Source organism: Dreissena polymorpha, chromosome 5 (genome assembly GCF_020536995.1).
Source record: "Dreissena polymorpha isolate Duluth1 chromosome 5, UMN_Dpol_1.0, whole genome shotgun sequence".
Taxonomy (NCBI): domain Eukaryota; kingdom Metazoa; phylum Mollusca; class Bivalvia; order Myida; family Dreissenidae; genus Dreissena; species Dreissena polymorpha.
Window position 1 is genome coordinate 77831547 of NC_068359.1, and position 14751 is coordinate 77846297.

The following is a 14751-nucleotide window of genomic DNA, read 5'->3' on the forward strand; positions in this document are numbered from 1 at the left end:
CATTTTTGGGTTGATACACTATAAAAGCCGCGCCTGCTATTTCAAGTTCCTCATTTTTGCTACCGTCAGTGAAAATCTGGGTGTAATCCCCATATTTATCTGTTACATAGTTTTGAGCTATAGAGCCACTGTTTGGGTCGTTGTCGGATTTTTTAATTAATGTTGTTAGATGTAAGTCAATATTTGGTTTTGATAGATTTCTTAAGCTAAAGTATGTAGGTTCCTGAGTTTTAATGTCAATAGTCTCATAATAATTGCCTAGCTCGAGCACGTTCTGCGCGTACGGGAGACCACTCTTCTTTTTCCTTTTTTGTAGGCCGGGTCTTCAGTAACACTAAGGTTAATTGGGAGGTGTGGTCCCATAGATAGCGTGCGCGCGCGGTATTTTAGTTGGTTAATTTGCCTTTGTTGACCCAGTTCTATCATTCCACATTCAGCGTGCAGCAGAAAGGTGCTTGTAGATTTACGTGTACCAGTTATAATTTTAAGTGCCGTATTTTGGATTACTTGTAATTTATTGAGTTATGTTTCACTGGCTGAATTGTACGCAATGCTTCCGTAGTTTATTTTTGCCCAGATAGTGGCTTTATAGATACGCATAAGGGCTTTTTTATCCGTACCCCAGTTGTTTCTTTGGATGCATTTAAGAATGTTGAGGTCCTTTTGGCAGCGTACAACTAGTTTAAGTATGCAGGGGTGGCGAAATCTCATAAAACTATACTTGTCCACGGACAACCATTTAGGAAATTTAACTTGTCCGTTGCTATACTACACTTGTCCCTTAATGTTTATATAAATTATAAACGCATTTATTGATTAATGTAAAACAATGTGGAATATACCAAAATGAGTATGATTTGCTAGTTTTGTTTATAATTGTATTTTAATAGTACATTCATTATAGCAGTATATTATAAACAATATAAAGACTTTCTAAAACTTTTAATTTTGCCAGCTAGTGTTATTAAAACATGTGTTGAACATAAGTACATCGTAATCTTAACAAATTAAACTAGTCCAATATGTCGACCTCATCAGACTGAGGCTCTGCGCCGCTACTGGTAGCAATTCGATTATCATCAACTGGTAACCATTGAAAATCTGTGAGCCAAGTTTCTTGAAAAGTTCTGGTGCGTTTACTTAGATCATATTTTTTATCATAATCTTTCTTAGTTTTTTTGGGAGGTGGACTGCTCAAAGCTTCGGGTTTCTGCTCCGTTTTTGAAGATAAAAAAAATAAAATATGTTCCATTTTTACCATTAAAGTCGTCTTAAATAACAAGGTAGACCGTGTTTTGATAATCTTACTTTGATACTTTTTATTTCCGTCTGATTGACAAAAATAAAGAAACCAGTCTGAACACTGTCTAACAGTCGGGCCGAATGTTTAAAATGCGGCATGCTCCTGGTCTCTTATAGAATAAGGGAGATCACTGCGCATGAGAGTGCCCATATTTTAGCTTGATTGCTCCGCAAATAGCGTTGACAATAATTGCATGTTAACATCCGGTTTTGTAAAACTTAATTACGGCTTTAATACAATGTATTTTTTTGTATACCTGGACCCGACTTTTAAAAAACTTTTTGTCCACGGACAACTTAATTGAAAAAAATCAGTTGCCCAGACAAGCAAATGTACGACTCGGGCAACTCGGACATTTGATTTCGCCACCCCTGGTATGTGGTCTTTCCATGTTAAATATTTGTCAAATGTCATACCCAAAAAAGTAATGTTGTCAAGAAGCGGAAGAGGAGCACCACATAGAGTAAGTTGTGGGGGGTTAGGGGTTTTCTTAGATCGAGTTGCTTTACGTGCATTGGCCGCTACTTTTTGTGCACTGGCAGGGAATAAGATTGCTTGGGTTTTTGTGGGATTTATTTGGAAGCCATACGATGCGCTCCAGTTTTCTATTGCAGTTAGGGCTTTTTGGATTTTAGTAATTGCTAGATTCGGTGATTTAGATGTGGTCCATATTGCACAATCGTCTACAAAAAGTGATAAATTGATTAGATCAGTGTTATTTTGTGAATTATGTGCCTTAATTTCTCTGTCTAGGGTGTACATAGTCACGGAAAATAATATTGGAGATAGGACACTACCTTGGGGACAGCCGTTTATAGTCTCTACTGATTCTGATGTCGCGTCATGCAGTCTCACTTTTATTTTACGCGTTGTAAGAAAAGCTGCAAGCCAGTTGAGCATTTTACCCTCTATTCCTAACGTATTAAGTGTTTAAATGGCGTTTTCGTGCCATAGTTTATCGAATGCGGCTGTGAGGTCTAAAAATACGGCTGCTACGGTTTGACCGAGATTTTGGGCTCTTTAAATATCAGCTTCAAGGCGTACTAAATGATCTTCGCAAGAGTGGTTAGATCTACAGCCCGATTGGACTTCTGAGATTTTGTTATGTTTTTCTAGATACGCGCAGAGTCTCGGTTTAATCATTTTGTGCATTAGTTTGGTGAACGTAGAGGTTAAAGAGATCAGCCGATATGAGGCTGGAGAGTCTTTAGGCTTATTGATTTTAAGGATCGGAATTATTGTGGCCTCGTGCCATTCATCAGGAAGAGTACCTTCAGACCATGATTTATTATAAAGGGCAAGTAATTCTTGTTTCCCCGAGAGTGGAAGTTGTTTAAGTATCTTATAATGGATGTAATCGTCGCCCGGCGCGCCGTTTTTGCATGTAAGGAGAGCTGACTCGAGCTCGAACAGGCTAAAAGGAGCATTGTACTTGTGAGTTTTTTCCTCGGTAAAAGATTGTAACCAGACAGGAAATTCATTTTTTGTTTTTATTTTCTTTGCAATAAACGTTTCAGAGTATCCTTCGTCACTGCTTACTTTTTGATAATGTTGTACCAGGGCAGAAGCTTTATCAGCGTTAGATACAAGAACTTCGTTGTTAACCCGAAAGATAGGTGTATTAGTAGGGGGTCTGCCTTGCATGCGCTTAACTTGATCCCATAGTTCTTTGCTAGTTGTTTTATGTGAGAGATTATTACAGAATTCGTTCCAGCTTTCTAATTTTGCCTTTTTTAATACTTGTTTAGCACTTTTGCGGGCTTCCCTATATTTGTCATACTTAGGTCCGGTTCTGATTCGGATACATTTTCTCCTACATTTTTCACGATATTTAATGGCGTCTGTGCATTCTTGATTCCACCATGGTACAGACCGTTTGAGTTTTTTAGGTGTTTTGCTTACAGGGATTGAGTTATCAAGCGCAGTTTTAAGTTCTGTTATATAGGATTTAAAGTAAGAGTTGGTGTCAGTATTATCTACATTAGGAAGGAACTCATTATTACACTGAGTTTTAAAGTTGTTCCATTGTTCAGGTGTGGCTTTGTGTATTTTCCATTTGTGTTGTGTGGACGGAAGGGTATTCTCTATTCTTGTCTTAATGTTTATTATGATTTGAAGATGGTCACTTCCAAACGAGTCGTCAATGACATTGAAATCGCTTATAGCTTGAAGATGGGCTGAGGTAAGAGCTAGATCGATCGCGCTGTCGGGTTGATCTTCGCGATCAGACAATCTCGTTATTTGACCATCGTTAAGGAAGTTTATGCTGTTATTGTTAATTAATTTTAGGAGATTTTCAGAGTTATCGTCGCATCGTGGATCACCCTCGGGGTTCCAGCAGGGGTGTTTTAGATTGAAATCGCCAACAATAATATTATTCTTTCTATGTTCAACTGAATGGAAAATTTTTGCATAATTTTTACACGTATTATCTTTAGTTTGAGCATATACGCATTGAATGCGGAATGATTGGTGCTTAGTCAAGTACAGTGTGAGGGCACACGATTCAATAGGGCAATCTTGATCAATGTTTATTTTAGTAAATGAAATGCCCGATTTTACATATATTGCTACCCCAGTGCCTATAAGTTTTTCTCTTTGTTCACCTCTCACAGGTTCTTGATATCATTTTAAATGAACTTGTCTGTGATTACTTTTGTAGTTCGTTTCCTGGAGACATACTACATGCACTTCGTTGTTATTAACATAATTTTGAAGCTCGTACATTTTTGCATTTGAGTTATGAGTAACCCCTCGGGCGTTCCACGACATAATTGTAAGACTGTTTATATTATGAGTATAAAATGTCGCAGACATTTGGGGTTTGGTGTGTTAAATTGACCTAACGTACGGGCTTAAGGCTACTGGATTAACTGTATGCATAAGCCAATTGACATGACGCCTTATCTATGATCGCTCCGCGCACTAGAATTGAACCACCAATCAGCGATCGATTAATCGGGCGCACTCGTTAGCAACGACCTGTACGTCATTTTCTAGACAAGCTACATGTTTAGGTTCACTTTTATTCCAACGAGTTTCTTTTGTTTTCCTCTTTAAAAAAACGATTAAAAATGGTTAAACGGTGTCAATGGGGATTATGTAACTCGGACAATCGATATTCTGACAGATTAGTTGGTGACATTGAATTTATTTCGTTTCCAAAGCCGAAAAAAGATCTTGAGAAGTGTAAGAGATGGATATATTACTCTGATAGTAATGCACTTAATTGACATCATACATGTTATTTGAAGGTTACATGTGATATATTATCTTATTAATGGTATCTACACATTTGCAGTCATGTGGTGTCACCAATAAACGCTTTTAATCCACACTAGGAGCTCGAATGCCTAGATCTCATTTTTAAACGAGTTTCGTTTATTTTGTTCGGATTAAAAAACGGAAATGAAATATGGCAAAACGGTGTAAAAAGTGTTAATGCAACTCTGACATTTGGTATCCAGAAAGATAAATTAGATAAATTAAATTTATACCATTTCCAACGCGGCAATGCGGTCTTGACAAGAGCGAATGGAAGCTTCAAGAATTACCAAGATCCCCTTTATAGAACATTAATTTATTTCACAAACTTGAAATGTCATATAAGCAATAACTAAGCATTATTAAGTATGTATTATGTCACGTGTGCATGTAAAATAATTGAGAATTTTGGTACCCAATTCGTGTAACTTAACGAAATCCCCGTTAAAAATCGCGTTTCAGAAACAAGTGAAAACCATTTTGTTATTATTTTAATAAAGACGTATCGATAAATGCTATTGTAAAAGAGTTATTATTACTGATATTAGTAAACCAATAAATGCGGTAACTTCGGGGAAGTCGGTACCTGTGCGAGCGTCTGATATTGGTAGCCTTATTAATTTATAATAGAATTTTAAAAACTGCTTAAAATCATGGCATCACCGTAAACTTACACTTATCGGAAAAAACACAGTATTGAAAACGTTTGCACTTCCTAAATTAATTTATGTATTAACAGTCCTCCCAAATCCACCAAATGATATTATTAACGATATAAAATCAGCAATATTTAATTTCATATGGGACGGTAAGCCTGATAAAATAAAACGAACTCAGTTAATTCAATCTGTAGAAAATGGAGGTATCCAATTAACGAACATTGACTCATTCTTGAATGCAATCAAATGCAGCTGGGTTAAAAGATACCTAGATAATGCCAATACGAGTAAATGGAAATTATTCTATCAGAAAATCCTAAAAAAATATGGTGACTCCTTACTCTTTGAATGCAACATCAGCAATACTATCTTACATGAAATTGCAAACGAAAACATATTTCTGTCTGATGTTCTATCAGCATGGAGTGATGTCACTCATAACCTAGAAACCCAAAGCAGCAGTAAAACTATTCTATGGAACAATAAAGACATAACTTCAAACAATAAGACGTTTTTCTATAAAGATTGGTTTGAACGAAGCATTAAATATGTCGACCAATTATATGACTACATAATGAAGGATTTCTACTCTTTTAATGATATATGCTACATATACGGAATACCTTCAAATAATTTTCTGAAGTACTACACATTAATCAAAAGCATACCCATACATATTAAATCTGAAATCAATACAAATAATACAGCATGTACTCAAACAACATTCGTAGAAAATATACTTGGAAGAAAAAACAAAACAAATAAAATATTTTACACACTACAAATTAAAAACCCTACAGAAAACTCAAAACCCAAAATAAATGGCAAGTCCTTTTCGGAGTACATGAACTTAATTGGAAACACATATTTACCATGCCATATAAAGCAACTATTGAAAGCACTCTGAGAAATGTTCAATATAAATACATCCATAGAATTATAGCTACAAATAAATATCTCTTTAAATGCAAATTATCTAACTCAAATCTGTGTGACTTCTGCAGTGAAAACATCGAAACTATAGAACACCTGTTTTGGGAGTGCAAACACATCCAGCCTATTTGGAATCAATTAACATCTTTTCTTGAACAACAGCAACTAAACGTTAAACTATCTTTCTTAAATGTAAGTTTCGGAATTTACTCAATAAAATCAAAAGACTGTAATAATATTGTGAATTTTATTCTTATAATGATGAAATTGTTCATCTTTAACATGAAGTTCAAAAAACAAGTACCAAATTTTAATTGTTTTATCCATAGTCTTAAACTAAAAATCCAGATTGAGAAAGAAATAGCCCTCAGTAATGACACATTACAAAACTTTGAACAAAAATGGAATCGGATTAAATTCTCATGATGTTTGTCCACTTATATACATTTCACTCTAATGTAAGTTTATCTTTCTAAAATATTTTTGTATGTTTTTTTTCAATCTTATAAGATCATTGTGAATATACAACAAAACACACAAGTCCAGTATGCTTTCTTCCGACTTTATACAACTCATCATTTTTCATAACTATTCTTCTGTTATTCTTTTCTTTTCTCTTTAAAAAAAATACATATTAGCATATCTTGTATAACATGTCTGAACTTTATTGCTTTGTACAATCACTATGTTGTATATATACATGTATACGTTGTATGTATTATATTGAATAAAAAAAATTAATTTATAATAGCCTGACCGTATTACATTTCGTACAACGCTAATTTATATCAGACAATGTCCAAACTTACTGTGTTGTTTTTGCGCTTTAAATTATAGTGATTGATAAATGTCCCATAAGCAATGTTTAATATGATTAATATCACTTTTATACACAATAACATGTGGGATTGAGGTACCCACCCGGCGTCAGAAAGCGCGTAAAACTTCACCGAATTCCCAGTTATAAAGCGCTATTTTGTGTCAAATACACGGGTAGGGGAGAATGTTTCGGTAATCATTTTGTTAATAACACTGGTAAATACCGGTGAAGTGTTAATTTATTGCAAATACCACAATTACACGTAATAACGGGTTCGATTTCGGTAAGCGCGCAAGCGTTTGAGAGCGTGTTTAATGTACCGATTTACCCGTTATAAATAGCTGATGTTCTCTTTAATCGTATATTGTTTTGCATTTGCAGAATAACTAAATGGCATCAATCCCTTTACAAGTGTAATATGGTGTTAAACAAGTCCATAAAATCATTCGGAATATCGCGTAAATCTATATGCAGTCTATAGGCAAAGAAGCCATTTTGGTGTTAGCTTGTCTAGGTTTTCTTCCCGCTGAGCCACGTGATTAAGTGGGCGGAGCGATCACTGATAAGGCGTCATGTCAATTGAACAGCAACAGCAAAAACAACAACGAAAACGGTTAAACGGTTGTTTACCTACAAGACAAAAGAACACTATAATTAGCATAATTATGTTGGTGAACTAGCAGTGCAGAATGTAGTAATAACAAGCAAAACCTTAATTCAGTTACAAACACGTAAGGATACACATTTATGAAGCTTGTTTAATTTATTTGAAATTGTTCATGTTTTTGTGCATAATATTCAGTATGTATATAATTGGTGGATTTAAAGCGAGTATATACGATTTTGTCAAATATTCGTGAATTTATATAAAATGTGTAAAAAAACTTATTAAATATATATTTCAATATAAAAAATAAAAGGTCAGAAGAACATGTGTCGAAAAATGCGAAATAAGCCAGATATTTTATTCTCAAATCGAAAACGGCTGTACATTCGAATTCGCCAGCATGTATATCATGCATGTACGATGTGAATCTAAACTTAGATTAACGGTTCATTCTCAATTGCTGGAACGATATATATTAATACGACACACGAACACTAACTCTGGTCCTAATAAAAAGACGAATGCTTCGGTTATTGCAGGAAAATATGTTCGTCACAATCGACTCGGGGCGCTAATTTGTCTTTGCTGCATTTTATGAAATTCGTATAATTTTTCTTGCCTATTTTGTGTTATTGTAATATATTTTATCAATTTATTACAATTTAACACATATAAAAAATCGTATAATCCCGCTTTAACAAACAGTTATAAACAACTAATAACACTTGAAGCAAAAAACAAACCGGTTAAACTGTCATGTTTTTTTATATTATATATTATGTAAATAATTGGTTGATTTAAGAAACAGTTATTCACAACTAATAGTAACAAAGGTAAAAAACAAGCCAGTTACGGTTATACACCTTTAAGACAAGAGAGCACTATAATTATTATAAATATGTTAATGAGCTAATAATGCAGAACCATAACCATACATATACACCCGTTCTCAGATAATGTACGCACACGCCCACAGACGCATGCATTCGCATATATACATTTATACATAATTTTTATAAAGCTATACATGTGTAGATTTAAATTTCCATATATGATGAGTTATATATTATTATCAGTTATCTTACTTAACAAGATATCTGGCCTCGATTTAAACCTGCATTTGACTCTGATCAAGTGTAGTTTACAGTGTACAGTGGTAATTATTACGTGAATTGTCAACAATATTTAAATGTAGTCACCAACCTAAGGAATGTTTGGCTACTGATCATTTGCCTGATATTTTTGGTTTTGTTTTCTTTGTTTTGTGTATGTGAAATGTGTTGTGTTTTACATTGGGATTTGTATATGAATGGATTTTATTTTAATTATCCAGCTTATCCGTTGTAGGGCAAACAGTTGAATAACGATTGCATCATGGTGGATAAAGGCCGATGTGATACCTCAGGTGATTAACAGTCTCACATAAATAAAGGATGCAGTGAACATCAAAATTAAAGAGGTTGCACTACGGAATCCGGATAGTTCCATCTATAATCTTGCCCTTCTTTCATCAAGGGCGACACACGACACGCGAAGCGATACATGATATTTTGCGCGACAGTCGCGAAGTGACTCGCGAGAATGTACCACAAAATATCGCCCTTGTGTAGGTAGCCTAAAAGGCGATATATTGTGTTAAATATATCGTGCGTCGCCGCGACTGTCGCGCAAAATTTCGTGCATAGCCGCGACTGGCGCGCAAAATATCGTGCGTCTCACGTTCAAAGGGCGACGCATGAAACACGAAGCGACGAACGATATTTTGCGCGACACACGAAGCGATACACGATTTTTTATTTTTCAAATATCGCCCAAATTACCCGAATCTCGTGTATCGCGGTCTATTTTCAGACCGCGACACACGACACACGAAGCGATACTCGATATTTTGCGCGACAGTCGCGGCGTTGCACGATGTTTGTATTGTGCAAATATCGCTGTAATAATATCGCATGTCGACTGTCGCTTTTTATGAACGGTGTTACAGTAATTGTTAACCATTTATTATCAATATGGCTGTCCTCGACACACTTATAAAAGATTATTCTAGCATTAGTAAACCAAGTACAAATTAAACAATTTGCATAATAATTTTAATATATATTGACAAGGATATAATTATGTTTAAAACTATTCGGAAATTTGAACAATGGAGTCAAATTTCTATCAATTTTAAGATAATATATCATTTTAATCTGTATAACATCCAATAGGATTGCAGATTTGTAGATAGCGTTTATCTTCCAGTAAGACATCAATATGAAACCAGAAGATTTCTTTTCAGCACATGTGTTATCATCATTTATAGGTTATCCAGATAATTGACGAGCAGCATTAATGTCCTATCTATTGATACATTAATTAGAAGGTATGTTTGTTGCTGGTATTGCTTTACCTTTAAATACCTTTTATTATGCTTTATCATATAAAATATCGGCATAAATAAAACTGCATACAGTGCAAGCAACACATTTATGATATCTATATCGGCAAAAACGCGTTTGAAGGGCGCAAAACGTTTGTTTCATATTGCTTAACACGGTTCCAGATATAATATAAATGACTACATGCATTATATAATTATATTCAGATTGTGCATGTCTAATAAACAGTAAGCACGTAATGCACGTTGATCCTTTGATTAGACAACTGACAATGCCCTAGGGAACTCAATGTTATATTCAAAATCGTTATTCCAAGCGATTTTCCTATCATAAAAAATACGTTGACATAAAATATCTATTTAATATTAAATATTTATTTATGGCCAGATATGAAGCATAAGAAGCGAATCGCTTGCTATATCAATAATATACATTTTTATTGCTGATCAGACATAAATATTATTATAAAATAATACTATATCAAAAGATATATATATATATATATATATATATATATATATATATATATATATATATATATATATATATATATATATATATATATATATATATATATACGACATGATGCACCTGCTTGATGACGTAAAAATATCCTATTTTTGTCTCCCCTGATTTTTGAAAATGCGACAGTCGACAGGCGATATTATTACAGCGATATTTGAACAGTACAATTATCGCGTCAAAATATCGAGTATCGCTTCGAGTGTCGTGTGTCGCGGTCTGAACTTAGACCGCAATACACGAGATTCGGATAATATGGGCAATATTTGAATAATAAAATATCGTGTATCGCTTCGTGTGTCCTGCAAAATATCGTGCATCGCTTCGTGTTTTGTTCATCGCCCTTTGAACGCGAGACACGCCACACGAATATTTTGCGCGACGGTCGCATCGGCGCACGATATTTTGCGCGACAGTCGCGGCGATGCACGATATTTTGCGCGACAGTCGTGGCGACGCACGATTTATTTAACTCGATAGATCGCCTATTTGGCTACTTACACAAGGGAGATATGTCGTGGTACATTCTCGCGCGTCGCTTCGTGTATTGCGCGTCGCCGCGACTGTCGCGCAAAATATCGTGCGTCGCCGCGACGGTCGCGCAAAATATCGTGTATCGCTTCGTGTGTCGTATGTCACCCTTGATGAAAGAAAGGCGAGATTATAGATGGCACTATCGGGACTCTGTAGTGCACAGAAATAAAGTGTAACTATTCACTATTAGGTTGTTTTGAACCAGTTGCCTTGTTTTATGAAATAAGAGACTGCACACCCGACAGTAGTTAGCTGTTTTGATGTAGCAGTAGTTATGGATATTAGTGTAACTGTACATTTTTAGATCTTTGTTGACTGTCTGCCCAGAATATACAGTTTGATGAACAATTAGTGATGGCGTCTAACGGCAATGCTGAGACGAGTCGCCTGGTGAATGTAGAGAGTGCAGAGGTGTATGGTTGCGAGGAGCGGCTGTCTGACCTAAGTGGGAGTCTCGCTAATGCAAGTGAGAGCCAAGGGACTGGGGACAGTGTTCCCCTAATCCAATCCCCCATGGTGTGGAGACTGCCTCGGGGCATGAGCTATAACCCCAAACACACAAGCTCGGGGGACATGATTCGCACCCTGGGAACGTTTGCTGGGGTCTTCTGTCCGGTGGCCCTGGCCCAGTTTAGCACCATGCTCTTCCTGCGAACAGGTTAGTATACACAAGTCATGTTTATTATGTATATTGCACTTGACTTAACTGCGCATGTAGCTGAATTATTGAATCAATTAATTAAATCTTAGGTTTGTAATTGTTGTAAAAATCTATGTAATACTCATACATGCTATAGCATGCATTAAACAGTGAAGATACTATGTACAGTGTTCTGCTGAAGCCGAAAAATAGTGATATTATTGCGTAATATTGCAAATAAATGGTCTAGTTGCAAATTTATTTTGCATACACAATTTGTGAAACAAATGGTCAAAAATAAAGAACATAATCTGGACAAATATCAAATAAGTTTCCAGAGTACTAATCAAAATTGGTTTTAAAGTCTGCTTATTGAAGGTATTCACTCTGTTTTCTAAGATGGCGTTATCCGCTGCAGGAAAGCTTCAAAACAGTTTGGATCACAAATTTATGGTTATACCTCGAAAACAAACAAAATTTGAAAAAGTCCACTGGGGATTTTTATTTAAAAATGGTTACAAAATGGCTCTTAATTTATTTTAGGGATGATTGTGGGTCAGTCTGGTATCCTGCTCACCACGGTGATGATGGTGCTGGCCTACCTGATCCTGCTGCTCACAGTGTTCAGTATCTGTGCCATCTCAACCAACGGGGCTGTTGAGGGAGGCGGAGCATATTGTATCCTTTCATGTGCATGTAGGACACTCGAACATCACTTTCAAGTTGTCAGCAGAAATGACATTCTCAAATTTTAAGAGTAGTGCAAATTTTAGAGGAACATCTTTTTAAGCTCAACTTAGCGAAATGGGCTCATGGTGATCTTTGTGATCCCCTTTTGTATGTTGTGTGTCTTTGTAATCCGTTATGCATCGTCAACATTTACCTTGTTAATACTTTAAGAAGCCACATTTGTTGTCCAATTTTCATGACAATTGGTCAAAACATGTACACTAATGATATCTTTAACATGTTTAAACAATTGTTCTGGTTGGTTTAGTTGCCGGGGGCGTGGTAGTTTTCCTTATATGGCTATAGTAAAACCTTGCAAACACTCTGCCTGAAATCACTTTTATTGTCTGATCTGCATATGAAACTTATAAAATTAGTTCTAATGTTATTTTTGATGAGTTTTAAAATGGTTCCAGGCTGTTGGAAAACATGACCCCCCCCATTTGGCAGGGCATTTTACCTATTATTGCTGTAGGAAAATCTTGTTAACACTTTAGATGTCAAATTTTATGTTCAGCTTCATGAAACTTTGTCAGCAAATATGTCCCAATTATATCTTGGACGAGTTAAAAAATGGTTCTGGTTGGTTGAAAAACATGGCAGCCAGCAGGCTGTGAAGTTTTCCCATATTGTCCGATTTTCATGTAACTTAAAACATTTGTTCTAATGATTTCGTTAAGGTTTCCGTGGCGTAACGGATATGGTGCTTGCCTAGAAGCACCATAGAAGCACCGGGAGGTCACGAGTTCAAGCACTGTGGTAGCGTTCTTTACAACTCCACATATACACCAAGTAATGGTTCTATGCCCAGGAAACATAATCGAGAGCTTTTCAATAAGCCTGAAATATTTTGTGCAGCTAGAATGTACTTTTCAAAGTTAAATGTAAACATGATTTTGTGCAGCAAGAATGTACTTTTAAAATAATTCCTTGACTTGTTTAAGATATGATCAGTCGAGCCCTGGGCCCAGAGTTTGGGGGCAGCATAGGGCTCCTAATCTATGTTGCCAACATTTTTTCCTGTGCCCTGTATGTGGCTGGCTTCACTGAGGCCATTCTGGACAATTTCTCTACTGGAGGTAAGACGATATAAACAATATGTATGGGCATTCAAATTGTTTGGATTTCTGTAGTAAGATCACGTTTTTTGGTTCTCTAATGTAAACTTTCTTACTTGTTGATTGACTTGTTTCTTTGTTTATTTTGACTTTCTGGCACCATCACCAATATTTCAGTAATATCATGGCAATCAGTTCACTTACTGACACCTTCGCTGGTGAGCTGGTTTACTGAATCTAAGTGCATTAACTAAGGCCAAAGAAAAATTATTGCAAGGCCAATTCTTATATGGCGCTACAAACTATACAAAATGTGTCCCAGCCAAACACACTTGAATTTTTAATGGGTCTTCATTGTGTAATTTGCTTGTTATTCTAGGCTTAGGGACCACAAGGAAAGGTCAAAATTGCTTGTTACTAGATATTCAAGGCTTAGAGACCACATGAAAAGGTCTAGATTGCTTGTAAGTTGTTACAATATATTCCAGGCTTAAGGACAACATGGAAAGGTCTAGATTGCTTGTTACTAGATATTCTAAGCTTAATTACCTATATGCAGGTCTACATTGTGTATGTTACTTGTTAGTCACCTAACGGTGAAACCGGAGGGGACTAATGGTTTGCGCTCTGTCTGTCAGTCTATCAGTCAGCCTGTCATACTTTTCTGGGTCCTGCGATAACTTTAAAAGTTCATCATATTTTTTCATGAAACTTGAAACATAGACAGATGGCTATATCAAGATTATGAGCGTCATTTCATTTTGTTCTTACGTCAAGAATTATGTTTCTATGTCAACAAATAGACAAGAAATTTTGCTGCAAATGGTGGATTCTGCGATAACTTTTAAAGTTCTTCATACATTGGCCTAAATTAAAATTAAGTTTGTTTGCCCTTTACCGACGGTCCCACTTTCTACCCCCCGACCTAAAACTTGTTATTGCGATTTCTGAAAACGTATTTTTTTATTTTCGTTTTTTCGCCGATCATAAAAGAGCCGACTGCAATATTTATTCGTGCGCGTGTTTATATCCCTGTCCATTATTATCGCCCCTGACCGATCTAGGTCGCTCCGATGGTTGGAATTTCATATGCCCCAGAACAGACAGTAATGCAAGCGTCTATAACCAGCATCGCGATCGGCGGTGTTCCGTGAAAATGGCCGAACGACATCATACTTAACTATTGGTTCGCGAAAGTAGTCGGACATATACAAGTTTACGTTCGTTGCACACATGTTGTTAACGTGATCCAAGATGACGGACAATTAAAAGAAATAACGATGCTCAGCGAGGACAAA

At 35.9% G+C, this 14751-nt stretch overlaps 1 protein-coding gene across 10 annotated transcripts in view; it reads left to right on the forward strand.

Moving 5' to 3' along the window:
• The first annotated feature begins 8680 nt into the window (after positions 1 to 8680).
• LOC127881752 (solute carrier family 12 member 9-like) overlaps positions 8681 to 14751 on the forward strand; it is a 34234-nt gene continuing 28163 nt past the window's right edge. The window contains exons 1-5 of one of the 10 annotated variants that reach the window (XM_052429842.1): positions 8681 to 8742; positions 8920 to 8991; positions 11354 to 11684; positions 12210 to 12344; positions 13340 to 13474. In XM_052429842.1, coding sequence (XP_052285802.1) covers positions 11381 to 11684; positions 12210 to 12344; positions 13340 to 13474 — 574 coding nt within the window. In that variant the 5' untranslated portion in view covers positions 8681 to 8742; positions 8920 to 8991; positions 11354 to 11380. The other 9 variants (XM_052429846.1, XM_052429840.1, XM_052429839.1 and 6 more) reach the window with 9 other exon arrangements.